At 45.4% G+C, this 16,590-nt stretch overlaps 1 protein-coding gene and 1 pseudogene across 2 annotated transcripts; one reads left to right on the top strand and one right to left on the bottom strand.

Moving 5' to 3' along the window:
- Positions 1-6,848: 6,848 nt before the first annotated feature.
- LOC101707146 (asialoglycoprotein receptor 1) lies at positions 6,849-13,645 on the top strand. 2 transcript variants are annotated; one of them, XM_004857362.4, is made up of 10 exons: positions 6,849-7,068; positions 7,296-7,372; positions 8,489-8,605; positions 8,748-8,843; positions 8,921-8,992; positions 9,183-9,269; positions 9,355-9,506; positions 9,583-9,689; positions 9,839-10,043; positions 13,322-13,645. In XM_004857362.4, the coding sequence occupies exons 2-9, from the start codon at positions 7,303-7,305 to the stop codon at positions 10,011-10,013; spliced, it is 876 nt and encodes a 291-aa protein (XP_004857419.1). In that variant the 5' UTR covers positions 6,849-7,068; positions 7,296-7,302; the 3' UTR covers positions 10,014-10,043; positions 13,322-13,645. The 2 variants fall into 2 exon arrangements, with proteins under 2 accessions (XP_004857419.1, XP_004857420.1); XM_004857363.4 differs by having other exon boundaries at positions 6,890-7,068; positions 7,261-7,372.
- Positions 13,646-13,719: 74 nt separating this feature from the next.
- Positions 13,720-14,430, bottom strand: LOC101725722 (rho-related GTP-binding protein RhoQ pseudogene; annotated as a pseudogene).
- Positions 14,431-16,590: the final 2,160 nt, after the last annotated feature.

Here is a 16,590-nt window from a genome sequence, read left to right as displayed (position 1 = left end):
TTGCAGATGCTCAGAACACTTTCATTAGCACATGGCTGAGCAAACTCGTTGAACACGGCTGTATTAAATACCTCATGTGCCTGGTGGGGAGCTGCAGTTCACTATTGCTTCCAAGTACGGAGAGTATCGTACAGCATGTTGGTAGCCTGTAAAAAGATAAGATACAAAATTTGAAGTACAGTTTCCACTGAATGTTTCCTTTGCATAATCATGAAGTTGAAAAATTGGAGGTTACACCATTATGAGTTGGGGACCTTCTGTAGAGGCGAAACTTTCTTTTGTGTGCATGAAGTTGTGGATAGGGCTGCACCCCACATTAACTTTACAGAAGTTTGCTGATGAGGAATGCTGTATGAACACTTGTTCACTGGATTTCTTTATGCCCCATCTCTATAGGAAAGATTTGAGGTAGCTGTGTCAATAATGAGGGCAGGAAAATAGAAACTTTATTCTGAAGATAAAAAGTAGAAATAGGTACACTAGTTGTGAGGATAAGTATGATCTCAGGGCTTCCTGGTAGCCAGAGCAAAAAGGAAAATGGTCTGTTAGCTAGTTCATTTATTATAAAGAAATAATTTTAGTTCTTTTAAGGAGTTAGATTTTCCTGGTTCTAAGTCCTAACTGAAACTTGTCAGGTTGCTCTTATATAGAAAAGTGGTTCTCAGTTTTACTTCTGCCACTGTTCATGTGCTTGACAAGCTCCCACTGTGAAGGTCTGAGCAGTAACAGATAAGCCATTGCTGGCAGCAGCTGTACCATCACTCTCTTGTCCCTCTGATTCTTAGGGGCTCCGTGGGGGGCCCTGGAGAATGTTCTTTAGTAGCACACTGTCCTGCAAGGCCCAACCTTCAGAGTCCTGGGAGGTGGGTGGGATTCAGGAGGTCTGCATTTCAAGACCCTGGTGATTCTTGTGTGTTGCTGGGTGGAGAAGCACTGCTTTGGAGGAGAGCTTTTTTTTTTTTTTTGGCACTGGGGATGGAACATTGGGACCTTGTCCTTTTGAGGCAGGCAGTGGAACCACTGAGCTAAATCCCCAGACCCTAGAGGAGAGCTTTTAAATACTCCTTTGAGTGTGCATTTGCAGAGGAGCAGGCACCATGAGACTGGTGATGTTCTCTACCATGGGCTACAGGGAGACAACTGGGAGTTGGGAAAGTTATGTGCGGATAATGGGTCTAGATCTTAGGAGTTAAGGGTGCTTACTTAGAAGGGGTAGAATCACCTAATTTTGCATTTTATTATTTTATTTTTGGAGTACTGGGGATTAAACCTAGGGGCATTCTACCACTGAGCTACAACCCCACCTGTTTTATTTATTTTATATCTTTTTTTGGGGGGGGGACCAGGGATTGAACTCAGGTCCTTTTGCTTGCGGGGCAGGCAGTGGAACCACTGAGCTAAATCACCAGCTCCTTATTTTATATCTTGAGACAGGGTTTTGCTAAGTTGTCTGCCTCAAATATGAGGTTCCTCTTGCCTCAGCCTCCGAGTAGCTTGGGTTTCTATGCATTATTTTTAAGTTATAAAAGTAATATATGTACCTGAAAATGTATACTTATATGGTTGAAAAAACACTCCTCCATTTCCTTCCACATACTAATCAGGACATCACAATAGCAGTTTGGGATGTACTCTTCTGAGTGTACAGAAGTCTTCTCCGGTCCCTTGAGGAGGCAGGGTACTTTAGTGACAAGTGTCCTGAGCTGCCAGACTGACTTGGGTTTGAATCCTGGCTCCTCTCCTCCCCACTCCCTTTCTGTCTTTCAGTGAGTACTTCTTTGGCTCTTCCGTGGTGCTATCCAGTTTTCTAAATGGTGAGAAGGCAATGTCTGTGTCCTCAGGGAACTTCAGGCCCATCCGGGGGGATGAAGGATAGTAGGAAATAAGGGAATGTGGATGACTTGAAACAGCTCTGCTAAGCAAATAAAGTGACCATGGGGCTTGCTAATTAGGGTGGCTGGGGAAGCCTATAGGGGTAACATTTGGGCTGAGCCTTGAATAATGACAAAGACTGGAGTGGAGGGAGAGTGCCAGGGAGAGGGACAGTGAGGCAGGGCTGAGTTTAGAAAGACGGAGGACAAAAGGAGGACCTTGGGGTGGAGCAGAGTAGAGAGATATCGATGGGTCAGAGAGGTGAGCACAGTTTAACACAGGACTTTACTGCAAGTGCCACAAAAGCTTTTGGGGGCCTGTGTGAAGGAGTGGCAGGGCTTCTATTTCAGCAAGGTGGCTCTGGGTGTGGGTAGAGTATACAGCAGGAGCAGTGGAGAGCCGGGGAGGTTGTTGCTAAGTTTAAAGTTATTGAGGAGATGATGGTGGTGTTACTGTCACTTTGGGCAAGGAGCTTACCCTCTCAGTTTATTTCCCTAGCTGTAAAATGGGAATTGTAACTGCCTACCTCACTGGATTATGATTTGCAGTTCTGCAGATTGAACCCAGGGCAATGATAGGCAAGTGCTCTACCACTGAACTACATCCTCAGCCCTTTTTCATTTTGAGACAGGATCTTCCTACCACTGAACTACATCCTCAGCCCTTTTTCATTTTGAGACAGGATCTTCCTATCTCTCTCTTTTTTTTTTTGGTACTGGGGATTGAACTTATGACCTTTCAAAGCAGCCACTGGAACCACTGAGCTAAATCCTTGACCAGGATCTTCCTATCTTTGTTCCCTAGGCTGGGCTCAAATTTGTGATTTTTTTTTGAGACAGGCTATATAGTTCAGGCTGGCCTTACACTCACTGTGTAGCCCAGGCTGGCCTTGAATTTGTGGCAATCCTCCTTCCTCAGCCTCCTGAGTACTGGGATTACAGGTGTGTGCCACCATGCCCGGCCCAGCTTGGCTTCTTGAGAGGAATAAGGCGGACAGTAACTGTGCTTACTTAGCACAGTGCTTGATGTGATGGAAAATGATGATGATGATTATTAGCTTCTTGGTCTAGTTTCAGTTATTGGGTAAACCTGAGAAATAAAACCCAGGAACATTTGTGAGTTTTGAAATTTTCTTAAATTGTCCCCCTTTAAAAGTAGGAAAGAGGCATAGAGAGAATCCTGGGCTCCTAGACTGGAAAGTTGGCGTGTGCCTGGGATATAGAGTGGAGCTGGGGAGGGGAGAGGCAGGATGGAGAAAGACCCTGGTAGACACAGGGGGCTCAGAACCCCAGTCCCATAATCGAAGAAGTCCCAACTGCAGAGAAGGGACAGCGCTGCCACTGTGGGGAGGGTGTCAGTCCAGACTGCAGCCTTGCATGCAGAGGACCGTTTCTTCCTTCCAGCCCCTGCCTTCCCCCTTCCCTTGCCTCTGCCCCTGGTGCTGAACCCTTCCGGCCTGAGTACTTTCTCTCAACCTCTCCCACCCTAGCCCTGGTGGCCTCCCCTAGCACAGGCCGTGCTCTTTGGAAATTCAGTGCCGAGCCACCTCTTCTTGAGAGCTGCTGATGCCAGACTCTGTGCAGTCAGCGCAGGAATGAGGCACCAGGCAGTCCCCACCCTCTGGGCCAGGGCAAGATCAAAGTTGGTCCATCCCAAACCTCAGGCTGGGAGTGCTCTGAGGGCACAGGGAGTTCAGATCCCCTTCTCTGTGGAAGGGAGGGAGCTGTTTGAACTCAGAGACTCTTGAGGTGCCTCTTGGGGCCTCAGTTTTGTCCTACTGAAATAGCTAACCACTCTCTAGGGTGCATCGAGACAAAGCCTCTGCCATTCTGCTCCCGAATTCCCTTTCTTGCACATTCAAGAGGCCCCAGAAATCCAACTCCACTTTTGGCTGTGCTGCTATTGAGAATAATAAAATAAAAGTAGCCAGCGTATGCTGAACACTTAGTCTGTGGAGGTGCTGTGCTAGTGGCTTTTTCCTCATCTCATTTATCCTTGACTCTCTGGGATGGGCATTAAACCCACTTTCCAGGTGAGGGCCAGGTGAACCCAGAACAGGCTTCAGGTGTTTTCTCCCTTCACTTCCCTCTGGGAGCTCCAACCTGGGCACCCCCACTCCCCTTCTCAGTATTACATGCTCTTTTCTATCAGCCCCTTCTCTGCTCACCAGCTGCTCAGGCTTCCTTAACATGAAAAATATTTCCCTCTTCCTGACTCCCCCAACAGGAAGCCCATGACTATTTCTGTGCCTGGCAGACTTTATCATGGCCTATGGGGTCTCTGAGGTGCCCTGAAGGTCACCCCTACTCCCCAGCAGGCAGTCTTGGTCCTCACTCTTCTGCTTCTCCCACCGGCAGGGATTCTGTCCTGGGCTGCTTTCTTTCCACTCATCCCTGTCCGTGAGTGGGGCTTATTACAGAGCACTTTGCCATACCTGGCCATGCCCATGACTCTGCCTTCTGGGTCTGCAACCAGAAATCTCTGTGGACTCTAGAGCCTTCTGGACTCTGGTCCAGAAGATGCATTGCTACTCCCTACCCTCACCCCACCGCACACTTAGCAGCCACCCAGTCCTCTATTCCTTCTGTCCATGTGGCTCTCGCTATCTGGCTCAAACCTCATAGTTTCTCACTAGGACCAATGACAGCCTTCTAACTGATCTCCCTGCCTCTGGGCCCCGTATCTCTGATGCATCTCCCACACAAAGGCCAGGAATTGTTCATCTCAGAGGTCTGACCTCACTACTGTCCTGCCCACAGCTCTTCACAGCTCTATAGTTTATAGTCACAGTGCTTAGATTTCTCGATCATGTGCCCCATCAGTAAAATGATTTTGAGTGTGTTCCCCATTGCATATTCACCAGTCCTTTAAGATGGCCCTCCAATGGGCTCTTACTTCCTGGGACTCACACCCTTGTGGAGTTCTCTCCCACGATGAGTAAGGCTGACCCATGAGGCCAGTAGGATGGTATGGACATGTTGGACAGTTTCTTCTGAGGCTAGAGCATGAAAGGAGTTGTACTCTTGGGTCACTTGCTCTGGGAGGAATCAGCAGCCAGAGAGGCCCACATTAGGGAGGAACTGAGCCTGCCTGCCAACAGCTGGCACTCACTTGCCTGTCGTGAGCATGTCACTTTGTGAGTTGATCTAGCCTCAGTCAAATCTTCGAATGAATGTGGTACAGACTGACATCTTGGTGACAGACCTTGAGCCAGAATCAATTGGCTAAGTCACACCCTAAGAAAGTGAGATGAGCTGAGGGCGTGCAAGATCCTGGGTTCCATCTCCAGCACCAAAGCAAACAAAAAACTAAAACGAAGTGAGATGATCAAGTTCATTGTTTTAAGTTGCTAAGATTTGGGGTAATTATTTTGTAGCAATAATAACTAAAACACATGTGCAACTGTACAAATTTATTAATCACATTAGAAAACCTCTTTCTAGACAGAAATCTACAAATTTTTTTTTTTTTTTGGTACTGGGGATCGAACTCAGGACCTTGTGCTTGCAAGGCAGGCATGGTGCCACTGAGCTAAATCTCCAGCCCTACTAGACAGAAATCTAAAGAAGAGTGATGTAAATACATGCATGCACACACACACACACACACACACACACACACACACACATACACTGAGCACTACTCCCTAATCAATGAGTTTGAGGAACATGGTCATAAGGATGAAACAAGATTGTAAAACATTCCAGTGCAACAAGCAAACAGAAAAATGCAGCCTATAAATGGCTTTCTGCAGTTTTACAAGCTGAGTACTGCTGTGTAACCAGCATCCAGATCAAGAAGCTGGATGTTCCCTCCCCGCCAGGGACCCCTTGTGCTCCCTGTGAGCCACTGCCACCATGAGGGTAAGCACTATTTTGACTAAACCAGTGTTGGGTCATTTTCCTGAATAAAAAAGATTGTGTTAAATTAACAGCCCAATTGTCACCAAAATTACTGGCCAGGAGCCCAGTGCATGCAAATGACACAAGGGTTTTGAGGACACAAACAAGGGCACACACAGAGCTGTCACATTTTATGCAAGCAATGTATCCCTGAATATCTCACATAATCCAGAACTTTCACAATTCAAATCTGGTTTTCTCCTTGAAATATCTGTAAAGTAGCATTTGCATGACTTCATATGTGGAGTCTAAAATAAGACTTGTTAGCATCTTTAATATTGTCCAATTTCCAAGATCATTTGAATTCAGACAACCCTCTCTGCCTTCAGGGGCTGCAAGGGATCATATTTTAGCACCTCCAGGGTCCCAGTTCGTGGTTAGGATGGGACCTCAATTCTCACTGTGGCTCTGGGGGAACACACATGTCAGTCCTCCCTCTGCTTCTTCCTTGCAGCATGACTCTGGCAAGCTCTTGCTTTTCCAGGGCTTCAGCTTTCTCACCTGCAAAATGGGTTGTGCTCTGGGGCTAGTAAGAGAAGTGAATGAATGAAAAGCCCTGGGGTAAAGATAGGAGTCAGTAGTGGTTTGTTGCCATCACTGCCAACTCAGGCTCCTCACCAGCTCCCACACCACTCCCATGCTGCTTGGAGGTCTTCAGACTTCCCAGGAGAATAAGTCAGGCCGGGGCTGGAGACCCTGGGGCTGAGCCTATAGGAAGCTTCGGCCTGCCGTCTGGATGCCAGGGTCACAGGCCCAGGTTGGGTAAGAGCAGGAACTTGTCCATCTCTCTGATCCTAGTCAGGAATATTTGGTGACACCAACAATTCTGGGAAATTGAGAGGCAGGAAGTGGAAGGGGGAGGGGAAGAGGGAAATGGCAAACTGCACCCTGCTGGGCCTGGCCACCCCCTCTCAAATCATGCAATGAAAAGTTAGGTGACTGAGGTGTGTGTGGGTACAGACCAGGAGACTCCCCCTCCCTGGGAAGAAGAGCAGAGGTAACCCATCCCCCGCTCCCACCCCCATCCATCCCCCAAGTTCCAAATCCATTTCCACCTCTGTTTACTGTCCAAAGTCCCAGGTGCTGGAGATGCCAGGTTTGGTGTGCTCAGACATCCAGACACACAGGCCTCAGGGCCCTCATATGGACCCTGCCCGTCCCTTCCATTGTCCAGGACTGTCAACCCACCCCACTTCTCCAGGCTTCCAGCCCCTCCTTAGCCTGGGATCTGCACAGCATTGAGGGACCTGGGAATCAGATTTTGAGACATTCAACAAGTGAAACAGGGACAAAGGTATGGGGGAGCTGAGGGAGGGGGTGGAGGGGGCCGTGTGTGTGTGTGTGTGTGTGTGTGTGTGTGTGTGGTGGGAAATAGCAGAGGATGGATATTCTGGGTGTCAGGCATGGGAAGGGATAGAGGAAAAAAGAAAGGGGTCATCAGTTGGATGTAAAAGGGGATCAGACCCTAGTCCCCAGTTCCACTCAGCCCCAGCCTTTAACTCACTCCGGCTCCTGCACCAGCCTTATCATGACGAAGGAATATCAAGATCTCCAGCACCTGGACAATGAGGAGAAGGACCACCACCAGCTCCGAAGAGGTGAGGGATGCTTCCTTTGGTGGCTTTTGCCCTTTCCATGTCAGCTCCTGAGTGTCTCTAGGGATTAAACCCAGGGCCTCAGGTAAGCTAGGCAAGTGCTCTACTACAGAGCTGCACTCCCAGCCCTGGCCTCGGCTTGTCTCCATGACCCCTGGCTCTGCCTCATCCACACAGAAAACAGTGGCTGAATTACCCCTTCTAGGGAAGGTTCAGGGTTTGGAGTTGGAGTCCCTTTGTTGGTGACAGGGCCCTGCTTCCTTGCATACCACTTCCTTCTCAGGATCCCAGGGAGGGAATGCCCTCAACTGGAGGCTGAGAGATGGGTGTATTGTCAGTTTCTTCTGAAGTTAGGCTCCTCTACCTTGGCTGTGTGTTGTGAATGTTGTGTGGCTGTGTGTGGTGTATGTGTTGTGAGTCTGTGGTGTGTGTGCGTGCTTTTTTGTATGTGGTATATGATATGCGAGTGTGTGTGTGTGTGTGTGTGTGTGTGTGTGTGTGTGTGTGGTATGTGTGGTGTATATGTGTGTATGGTGCTGGGATGAGCACCATACAAGGTAGTAGGTTGAGGAGGCCTGCAAGGAGGCTGAGGGTCTCTGCTCTGAGGAGAACTCAAACTCCCGCATCCAAATTCCCTGCATCCCCCTCCTTGTTCTCAGAGGAGAGATTTGTTTAAGATGATGCTCTTGGGGGAGGTAGTGGGCATGCTTTGGCTGGGACAAAGCATGTGGTGGAGGGACCACATTTTCTCTCCCTGCACTCAGCCAAAGACAGGTGGGATTCACTTAGAGAGGAAGAAACCCTTTCCCCAATAAAGTGGCTAGTTACTCCACAGGAGGTGGCTCAGAAGAGGTTCATAAGCTGCAATTACATAGTTATGCCAGTAGGTGTCAGCAAAGACTCGGGGTCTGGGTAGTGCTAGGGAAAGTCAAAGCTTTGGGCCCCTTGCATCTATCTCTTCTTCTCCGCTTCCACTTGTCTCTGACCCACTGCTGAGATTTCCTAATCTACGCACACAGGGCTCCTCCTCGTCTACTAGAGGAGGCTTAACCTGCTCCCCTCCTAGGACCCCGGCTGCGCTAGTCTTGCCTGTGTCCCTGAGATCTGACTCTCTTGCAGGGCCACCTCCGCCCCAGTCTCTCTGCCAGCGTCTCTGCTCCGGACCCCGCCTCCTCCTGCTCTCCGTGGGCCTCAGCATCCTGCTGCTGGTGGTTATCTGTGTGATCGGATCCCAAAGTGGGTATCCAGGGAAGGCAGGGAAGGGATCAGTACCTGGGTGGGGAGATGTAAGTGGCGGACTGCGGTGAGGGGAGCGAGGGGTGCCATGTGGCCCACACAGCCTCCTCATTTTGTCCTACTCACACCCTCTCCTTCGCAGACTCCCAGATGCAGGGGGAGCTGCAGGCCCTGAGAGAAGCCTTCCGTAACTTCACAGGGAGCACTGAGGCCGAGGTCAAGGCCCTGAGCACCCAAGGTGAGGGGGGCTGGGCACCGGGTGGGGGCCTGTGGGGTGGTAGGAATGTCGGGACACTGAGCAGTTCTTTCCCCTAGGAGGCAGTGTGGCAAGGAAGATGAAGTTGCTGGAGTCCCAGCTGGAGAAACAGCAGCAGGACCTGAGTGAAGGTCAGCGAGGGATTATAAGTGTCAGTGTGTGTGTTTGGTTTGGAGAGGGTCTCTCAGACCAAATCAAGGCATCTTGACAGGGGAATCTGTGATTGGTCGTCTCAATAAAGTGACAGGCGCCGGCCCCTGTGTCCATACTGACCTCAATGCCCTCTTCCTCCTGTTCCCCCTCTGGCCTCTGCCTCCGCAGATCACTCCAACTTGCTGTTCCATGTGAAGCAGTTTGTGTCTAGCCTTCGAAGCTTGAGCTGTCAAATGGCTGTCCTCCACGGCAATGGTGAGGGGAGTGCCCAATTCTATTTCAGTGCCCGCATACCCCCAAGACAGCTTCTCAGCCCCTTCTCCCTCCCTGCCCCCTTAAGGCTCAGAAAGGATCTGCTGCCCTGTTAACTGGGTGGAGTTCCAAGGCAGCTGCTACTGGTTCTCTAAATCGGGGAAGCCCTGGCCTGAAGCCGACAAGTACTGCCAGCTGGAGGATGCTCACCTGGTGGTGGTCACCTCCTGGGACGAGCAGGTGAGGCCCTAGCAGGCTCTTCTGGACGACTGGCTGGCCCAAAGGTAAGGTCAGCAGCCCCCTTTTCTCTCTCCAGAGGTTTGTCCAGCACCACATGGGCCCTGTGCAGACCTGGATGGGCCTAACTGACCAAGACGGACTCTGGAAATGGGTGGATGGGACTGACTATGAGACAGGCTTCAAGTGAGTGTGTGCATCGACCTGCCTGCAGCTCTGTGACTCATGTCTGGGACTGTCCCCCTTCCCAGCCTATGGCCCACGGCTGGAGGGGCTTCTGGGGACTCGGCTGAGGGCCCAACCTCTTGGGGTACATGGCTGTCTCCTATCTGCAGGAACTGGAGACCACTGCAGCCGGATGACTGGTATGGGCATGGGCTGGGAGGAGGTGAGGACTGTGCCCACTTCACCCCTGATGGTCGCTGGAATGATGACGTGTGCCAGAGGCCCTACCACTGGGTCTGTGAAACAGAGCTGAACAAGACCAGCACTCGACGTCCTTCCTCCTAATTTATTTTCTCAATACCCTGAACTGCCGAGGTATGGTATTGGGAATCCTCCTATCTGGGCATCTCCACATGCTTTGAGATTTTAATCTAGGATTTTAAGTGTGGGGGGGGAGAAGGATGGATCTGAGAAGTGTATGATGGGTGAGGTTTGGAGGGGTGGAGAGAGTGAAACCCATGACACTTTGTACAGTGTGCAGCAACTTTTTTTTTTAAAGTAAAAGAAAGAGAAATATATTTTAGCATTCTTTGTGTTGTCTGCTTACTGGGCATTAGGAACTGGGCATGGCCAACAGCATCTTGAGAACTGAATTTGGGTTTGGATGGCCTGGTTAGGACCTAGCTTTGTTATTTACAGTTTTGTGAACTTGGCCATGTTATTCTGTTCTCTGAATCTCAGCTGGGAAACAGGATCATTACTGGAGACCATGTGTTTGCAGCAATACCTTCCCAGAACTGAACCACCCCAATTTGTTGAGAGCTTCAAAAACTTTGAATGAAACTTAGGGGTATCTGTTGTATTCATCACAGCAAACAGAAGCTCTTTGGACAGAAGGGACAAATACCATAAGTTCAAAACCTACAATCGAGAACCATGGAAGAGAAGCACCAACATTAATAGAATCAATAAGCAAGGAATTAGGACAAACCAGTTAGGACTACCAGACAGTCATGGAATTATTGAAATGTGTGGTGTAATTGAAAAATAGGGTGAATACTTAAATTAAAAAACTTTATTGGGCCGGGGATTTAGCTCAGTGGTTCTGCCGCCTGCCTCGCAAGCGCAAGGTCCTGAGTTTGATCCCTGGTACCAAAAATAAAAAATAAAAAAAATAAAAAAACTTTATTGCAGTAAGAGATATATTGCTATTAATCCTCTCAAGATATTCCCCCTCACTTCAAACATACTTATCCCTCATTCTTGGCACTTTTGGAAGCAGTTCTGGAAGTCCTCTTTTGTGTGTTTTGTTGCACTATCATGGCTACCTTCATGTCCTGAATTGATTAAAAATGGTTACTTTTTTTGCCAGAAGTTGCATGGCATCAGATCCAGTGAGTAAGGTGGATGAGGATACTCCATGAAGTTTTTACAAGTCTGCCTTTCTATTGGATGGCACTTGGCAGCAGCATTCATTGTATTTTTGATCATACCTTGTAAGGACATGAAAGAGAACTTCCAGAACTGCTTCAGAAAGTAGCAAGGATGATGGGATAAGAATTCTTTTTTTTTTTTTGGTACTGGGGATTGAATTTGGGACCTTGTGCTTGCGAGGCAGGTGGTGGCACCACTGAGCTAAATCCCCGGCCTTGGCATAAGTATTCTTGAAGTGAGCAGGAGTATTTTGTAGGGGATTTCTAGTAACATGTCTTTTACTGTAATAAATTTTTAAAATTTGAACTTTCACTGTATATTTTGATCATGCCCTACACATCTAGCCAGGTGTGATGGTGGTACATGCCTGTGATCCTAGCCACTCAGGAGGATGAGGGAGGAAGATTACAAGTTTGAGGCCAGCCTGGGCAACTTAGCAAGATTTTGTCTCAAAACAAAAATAAAAAGGGGTGGGGATGTAGCTCAGTGGTAGAGCCCTTATCTAGTAAGGCCCTGTGTTCAATCCTTAATACTCCCTTCAAAAATCCTAAAAAAGATTATCAACATATAATTTCCTCACCGTATTTCTAAAGAATTTTGGATTTAAGAGAAAATCAAAATGAACAAAGTGAAGCAATTTGGAAATGAACAATGTAGGCACTACATTCTGCCCCCGTGAGTGCCCTGAAGCAGTTCTCAGGAGGATGTATATGTGACTAGAGCATATTTATTAAAAATTTAGGATTGGGCTGGGATTTAGCTCAGTGGTGCCACTGCCTGCCTGGAAAGCACAAGGTCCTGAGTTCAATCCCTGGTACCAAAAAAAAAAAAAAAAAATTTAGGATGGCTGAATTGGAATAACCCATGTTTCAATTCAAGAGCTTGAAAAAGAATAACAAAATAAATCTCTGGAATAGAAGAAAGGAATTTATAAAAACATAAGTGAAAGTTAATGAACTTGAAAACAAAAATGTAAATATGATCAATAGAAGAAAAACCTGTTTTTTGAAAAAGGTCAATAAAATAAATATATATATATTTTTTTTGGTGACTGATATAAGCATTTAAGGCTGTCATTTTCAAGTATAAATGTTTAGTGTTCCATTACCCAATCTGTGCAATACACATAGCTGTAAGTACAAGTCATAAAAATTAACAGAAGCCTACCAAAAACAAATCATAATTTAGGCAACAGCAAGTTAAATGTAAGGAAGGCTAGGGGAAATTGTGGATTAGATTATGCATCTCTAAACTGCATTAGGGGGCTCACACTTTGTCTAGCACTGCTATCTGTTGTATGGCATCTGGAACATGGCAGATCCACAGCAGACCAAACAAAGAAGGTAAATTAGGTAACAGGACCAGTCATTAAGAATGTTCACCTCTAACACAGTTCTAAGGCCTGTTCCCTCAAATGATGATTAGAAATGGCTCCAGTGCCACATAAGCTTTACAGATGAACATGAAAAATTTGTTTCCACTTTTTTTTCTTTTTAAGCAGAGCCTTTCACCTTGGGACAAATACATACTGTCCCAGGATTAATTAAATCAACATTATCTACTTCTGGCTTAATGGAATATTGTGAAATGTAACACAACTGGAGAGAATAGATATTTGGAAGCCAGTAGCATTCTGTTTAACTTAGATTCTGAGTGTGTACATAAATTGTGGTTCTATAACTTCTGCTATAGTTGCAATATCTGTATCTGAAAGGTGACAACAGTTTTATTACAGAAGCAGCTGCTCTGTTTTAAATTCCATGTGACATGCTTAGATTCTAGGTCTTGCCTCTTTAACATAAATCAATATTCTCTTGTGTTTTGGTCAGCATACACAGTTCTCATTTCATTTGATGTACACAGCCATTGTGGGAATTTTAAAAAAATTACCAGCTAATTCAGACAGCTAAATAGAGTCCATGATTATGGCAAAGTCTGACCCAAAATTTTAATTTGTAATTTAGCATGTATCTCATGCAATTTGGGGAGCATCAAACTAAATCTACAATTGTCAGAAGCCTTGTTACAGTTTAATGCACATTAACTACAATGTGTACATTTTTACTGTTGATAAATGAAGTTATGACCTTATTACACTTTTGGCATTCTTTAAGAAAGCATATTAAGCTTTAATATGGAAATATTTAGTTTACATTTAACTTGTGCTCAGGTAATAATAAACGTTTGTTTGCTTTTGATCTCAAACATTCTCTCTTAAGGTATGGCCCATCTCCTATATGCTTGGAGCAACCTTTGGCTACATGACTGGCCTTGTTATTTCACCACTCTGGATATACTGGAATAGAAACAACTTACATACAAGAACAATTAACTGGAGCAAGGGGAGAAGATATTTCTTTGTGCAGATTCTGTAAGAGCTGTGTAGAAATGTATATGGTCAAAGCCAAGCAGTTCCATTTACAGCACTGTTTTTTTTTAATGTAGTTTCAACATGATGTGATTGTAGCTTTTTAAACTATGAAAGCCCTGAGAGATTGTACCTTCTAGTTGAAATAAAGTATTTATAATAGGCTGTGGCTTTAGATTCTGTTTGCTGCTTCTTAGACCTTTAAGGAACATTCTTAATGAACTTTATAGAATTCTGAGGACAGGTTTTTGTTTTCTTTCAAGTTTGAAACTGCTTCATTATAAGAGGTCTGGGTATCGCTGTAGCATTTCATATGCTTTCTGAGAGAAATTGACAGTTTTCTTGGCCACTGAAGTTGTTTTTCACATAATCAAACAACAATTTATATATCTTGATTCTATCCTTTTTTTAACTCTATGTTTCTTTGGAGTTAAAATGGCTATGATAGCCTCATCAAAAACAGTCTTCAATCCCTTCTGGGTTAAAGCTGAACAGCATGCTCCTATCTCTTTTGCTAGTTTCTGTCCTTGTTCCACACTTACAGGTTTTTCTTTCATGTCATTCAGTCTTGCTAAAGTTTTGGGGTCATCTCGGAGATCAATCTGAATTCCTATTAATAAAATGGTACATTTGGTGCGTGTTCCTTAAGTTCCGGTACCCACTCTTCTTTCGCATTTTGAAAAGAGGCTGGATTGACCACGGAGAAGCATATGAGGAAGACATCAGTCATTGGATAGGATAAAGGCCTCAGACGATTGTAGTCTGTCCCGCCATGTCACAGAGTCCCAGGAGGTACTGTTTGCTCCCCACAGTGACGCTGACGGCCTAGTGATCGAAGATGGTGGGCCCGTACTCCTCAGGGAAGGCGTCTTTGGCCACGTCCTGCAGGCACGCCTTGCCCACCGCCCCGTCGCCCACCACCATGCACTTGAGCATCAGCGCGCCCGGCCCGTGAGCCATGCAGCGGCTGGCCGGCCTCCGGGCATGGTCCCCGCGCCCCTGCAGCGTCCAGGCTCAGCCCCAGCGTGCCTAATAAAATAAATATAAAGGAGAAAAGCCACACACATTTTAATTTGTGGTGGTGGAGATCAAACCCATGGCCTTGGGTATGTCAGACAAATGCTCCACTACTGAATCACATCTCAGACAACACTGCTTTAGAAATCTGAAATGTTACATACAGACAGATTTAAACCAGCAAAGTAAACATAGTATTTTTATTTTCACTGTCGTAAATTTTAGGTAAATTCTTTAGTATCAGTATAACTTCTAAAGTTATAAGCAGGAAAAAGAAGAAAAATATTAATCTGAGGAAACTAGGAATGGAGAGGAAAAAGCAGTATAGGTGCATGAGAAAAAACAAAATAATTTATTAGTTAGAGATTTAAACACACATGTATTGTTAATAAACCAGGTGTGGTGGCATAGTCCTGTAATCCCAGCATTCTGGGAGGCTGAGACAGAATTACAAGTTCAAGCCCAGCCTGGGCCATTTAGCAACTTGGCAAGACCCTGTCTCAAAATTAAGAGGAAAAAAAAAAAAAATGCCGGGCATAGTGGCCCATGCTTGTAATTCCAGCACTTGCCAGGCTGGGGCAGGAGGATCACTATGAGTTTGAGGCCAGCCTGGGCTACACAGTGAGTTCCAGTCCAGCCTGAACTACAGTGAGACTCTGTCTCCAAAATAAAAAAATAAAAAATGGCTGGGGATGTATCTTCAATCCCTAGTAACATCCTTCCCCCGATTGCTAATTATATTAAATGCAAAAAACTAAGTTATCTTGTTAAAAGACAAAAAATTCCAGAGAGAATAACACATAAAATCCAATTACTATGTACCCAAGAGACATTTGAAACAGGTTGAAAGCAAAAGTATGAAAAACATTAATGGGTCAAATTCTAAGCAAAATAAATTATCATGTAAAGTACACTTGATAACAAAAAGTGTTATTAAAGATAAAGAGGATTACTTTTCAATAATAAAAGGTTCATTCCACAAGGAAATATACCAGTAACAAATATGTATATATTAAATAACATAATCATTATGTATAAGGCAAAAATTTTGAATGATGAGAAAAAATCAGACAAATATACGTTTATAGTAAAAGATTATAAAACATCTTTGTCAGTAATTTATATAGATCAAACAGATAAAAATGATAAAAAAGGATATGTATGCTTTGGACCCCAGATTGAACTGTTACGGCCTAATGGACATATGTTAGTCCACTGGATTCATCAGCTACAGAATACTTATTCTGTACACAGAGGCATGGCTCCACTGAGCTACATCCCTGACTCAGAGAGACGTTTTCAAAACATGTTGCAAATTCTGGATCACAAAGCAGTTTTCAACACATATCAAATGGGGAATTTTCACTATAATGAACAGAAATGTAAACTTTGTATATCAAAAATTAGCTAATCAAATTAGTGTGTTAAAAGAGATAATATGTTCAAGTAGCATGTGGGACAAGAATTCAAAGATGGTTGAATATCAGAAAAATCTATTAATCGGGTAGATTTGAGGCATACAGAAGAACAGATTAAGGGACTACAAAAGGCAAAATTACACAATGTAGAAATAGCTCTGGGCAAAAGCTCAACTCCTACTGATGATAAAACCTTTCAGAACTTTGGCTGCTTCTATCTTGTTGCTCCACCTCCTCAGCCTGTGGCTGTCATCACGTGTTCCAAGAGATCTGGCCCACTCCAGTCCTGACACGTTGAGAAGAGAGGAAAAAGGGGAATGGTACAGTCTCTGTCTCCAAGTACATGTGTGCTGGTTGCATCACCATTTCAGCTTACATCCCTTGGGTCAGAACTGCTCCCCAGACCACTGTCAACTGCAATGGACTGGAGACATGCATCATTTGAGGCCAAATTCTGGGAACTCTGCATCCTCTTCAAAAATATATATGGCACGGGCTGGGGATTTAGCTCAGTGGTTCTGCCACCTGCCCTGCAAGTGCAAGGTCCTGAGTTTGATCCCTGGTAGAAAAAAAAAATATATATATATATAATTTGGAGAAAAAAGGAGCAAAAATCAGAGGAAGGGGAAACTAGCCTTATTAGACATTAAAATATATCATACAGCCATAGTAATAAAAACTATTG

Source organism: Heterocephalus glaber, unplaced genomic scaffold (genome assembly GCF_053883595.1).
Source record: "Heterocephalus glaber isolate CG9 unplaced genomic scaffold, H.glaber_assembly_v1.0 deba00001564, whole genome shotgun sequence".
Taxonomy (NCBI): Eukaryota; Metazoa; Chordata; class Mammalia; order Rodentia; family Bathyergidae; genus Heterocephalus; species Heterocephalus glaber.
Note: the sequence above shows the minus strand (reverse complement) of the source record. Positions and strands in the feature narration are given on the sequence as shown.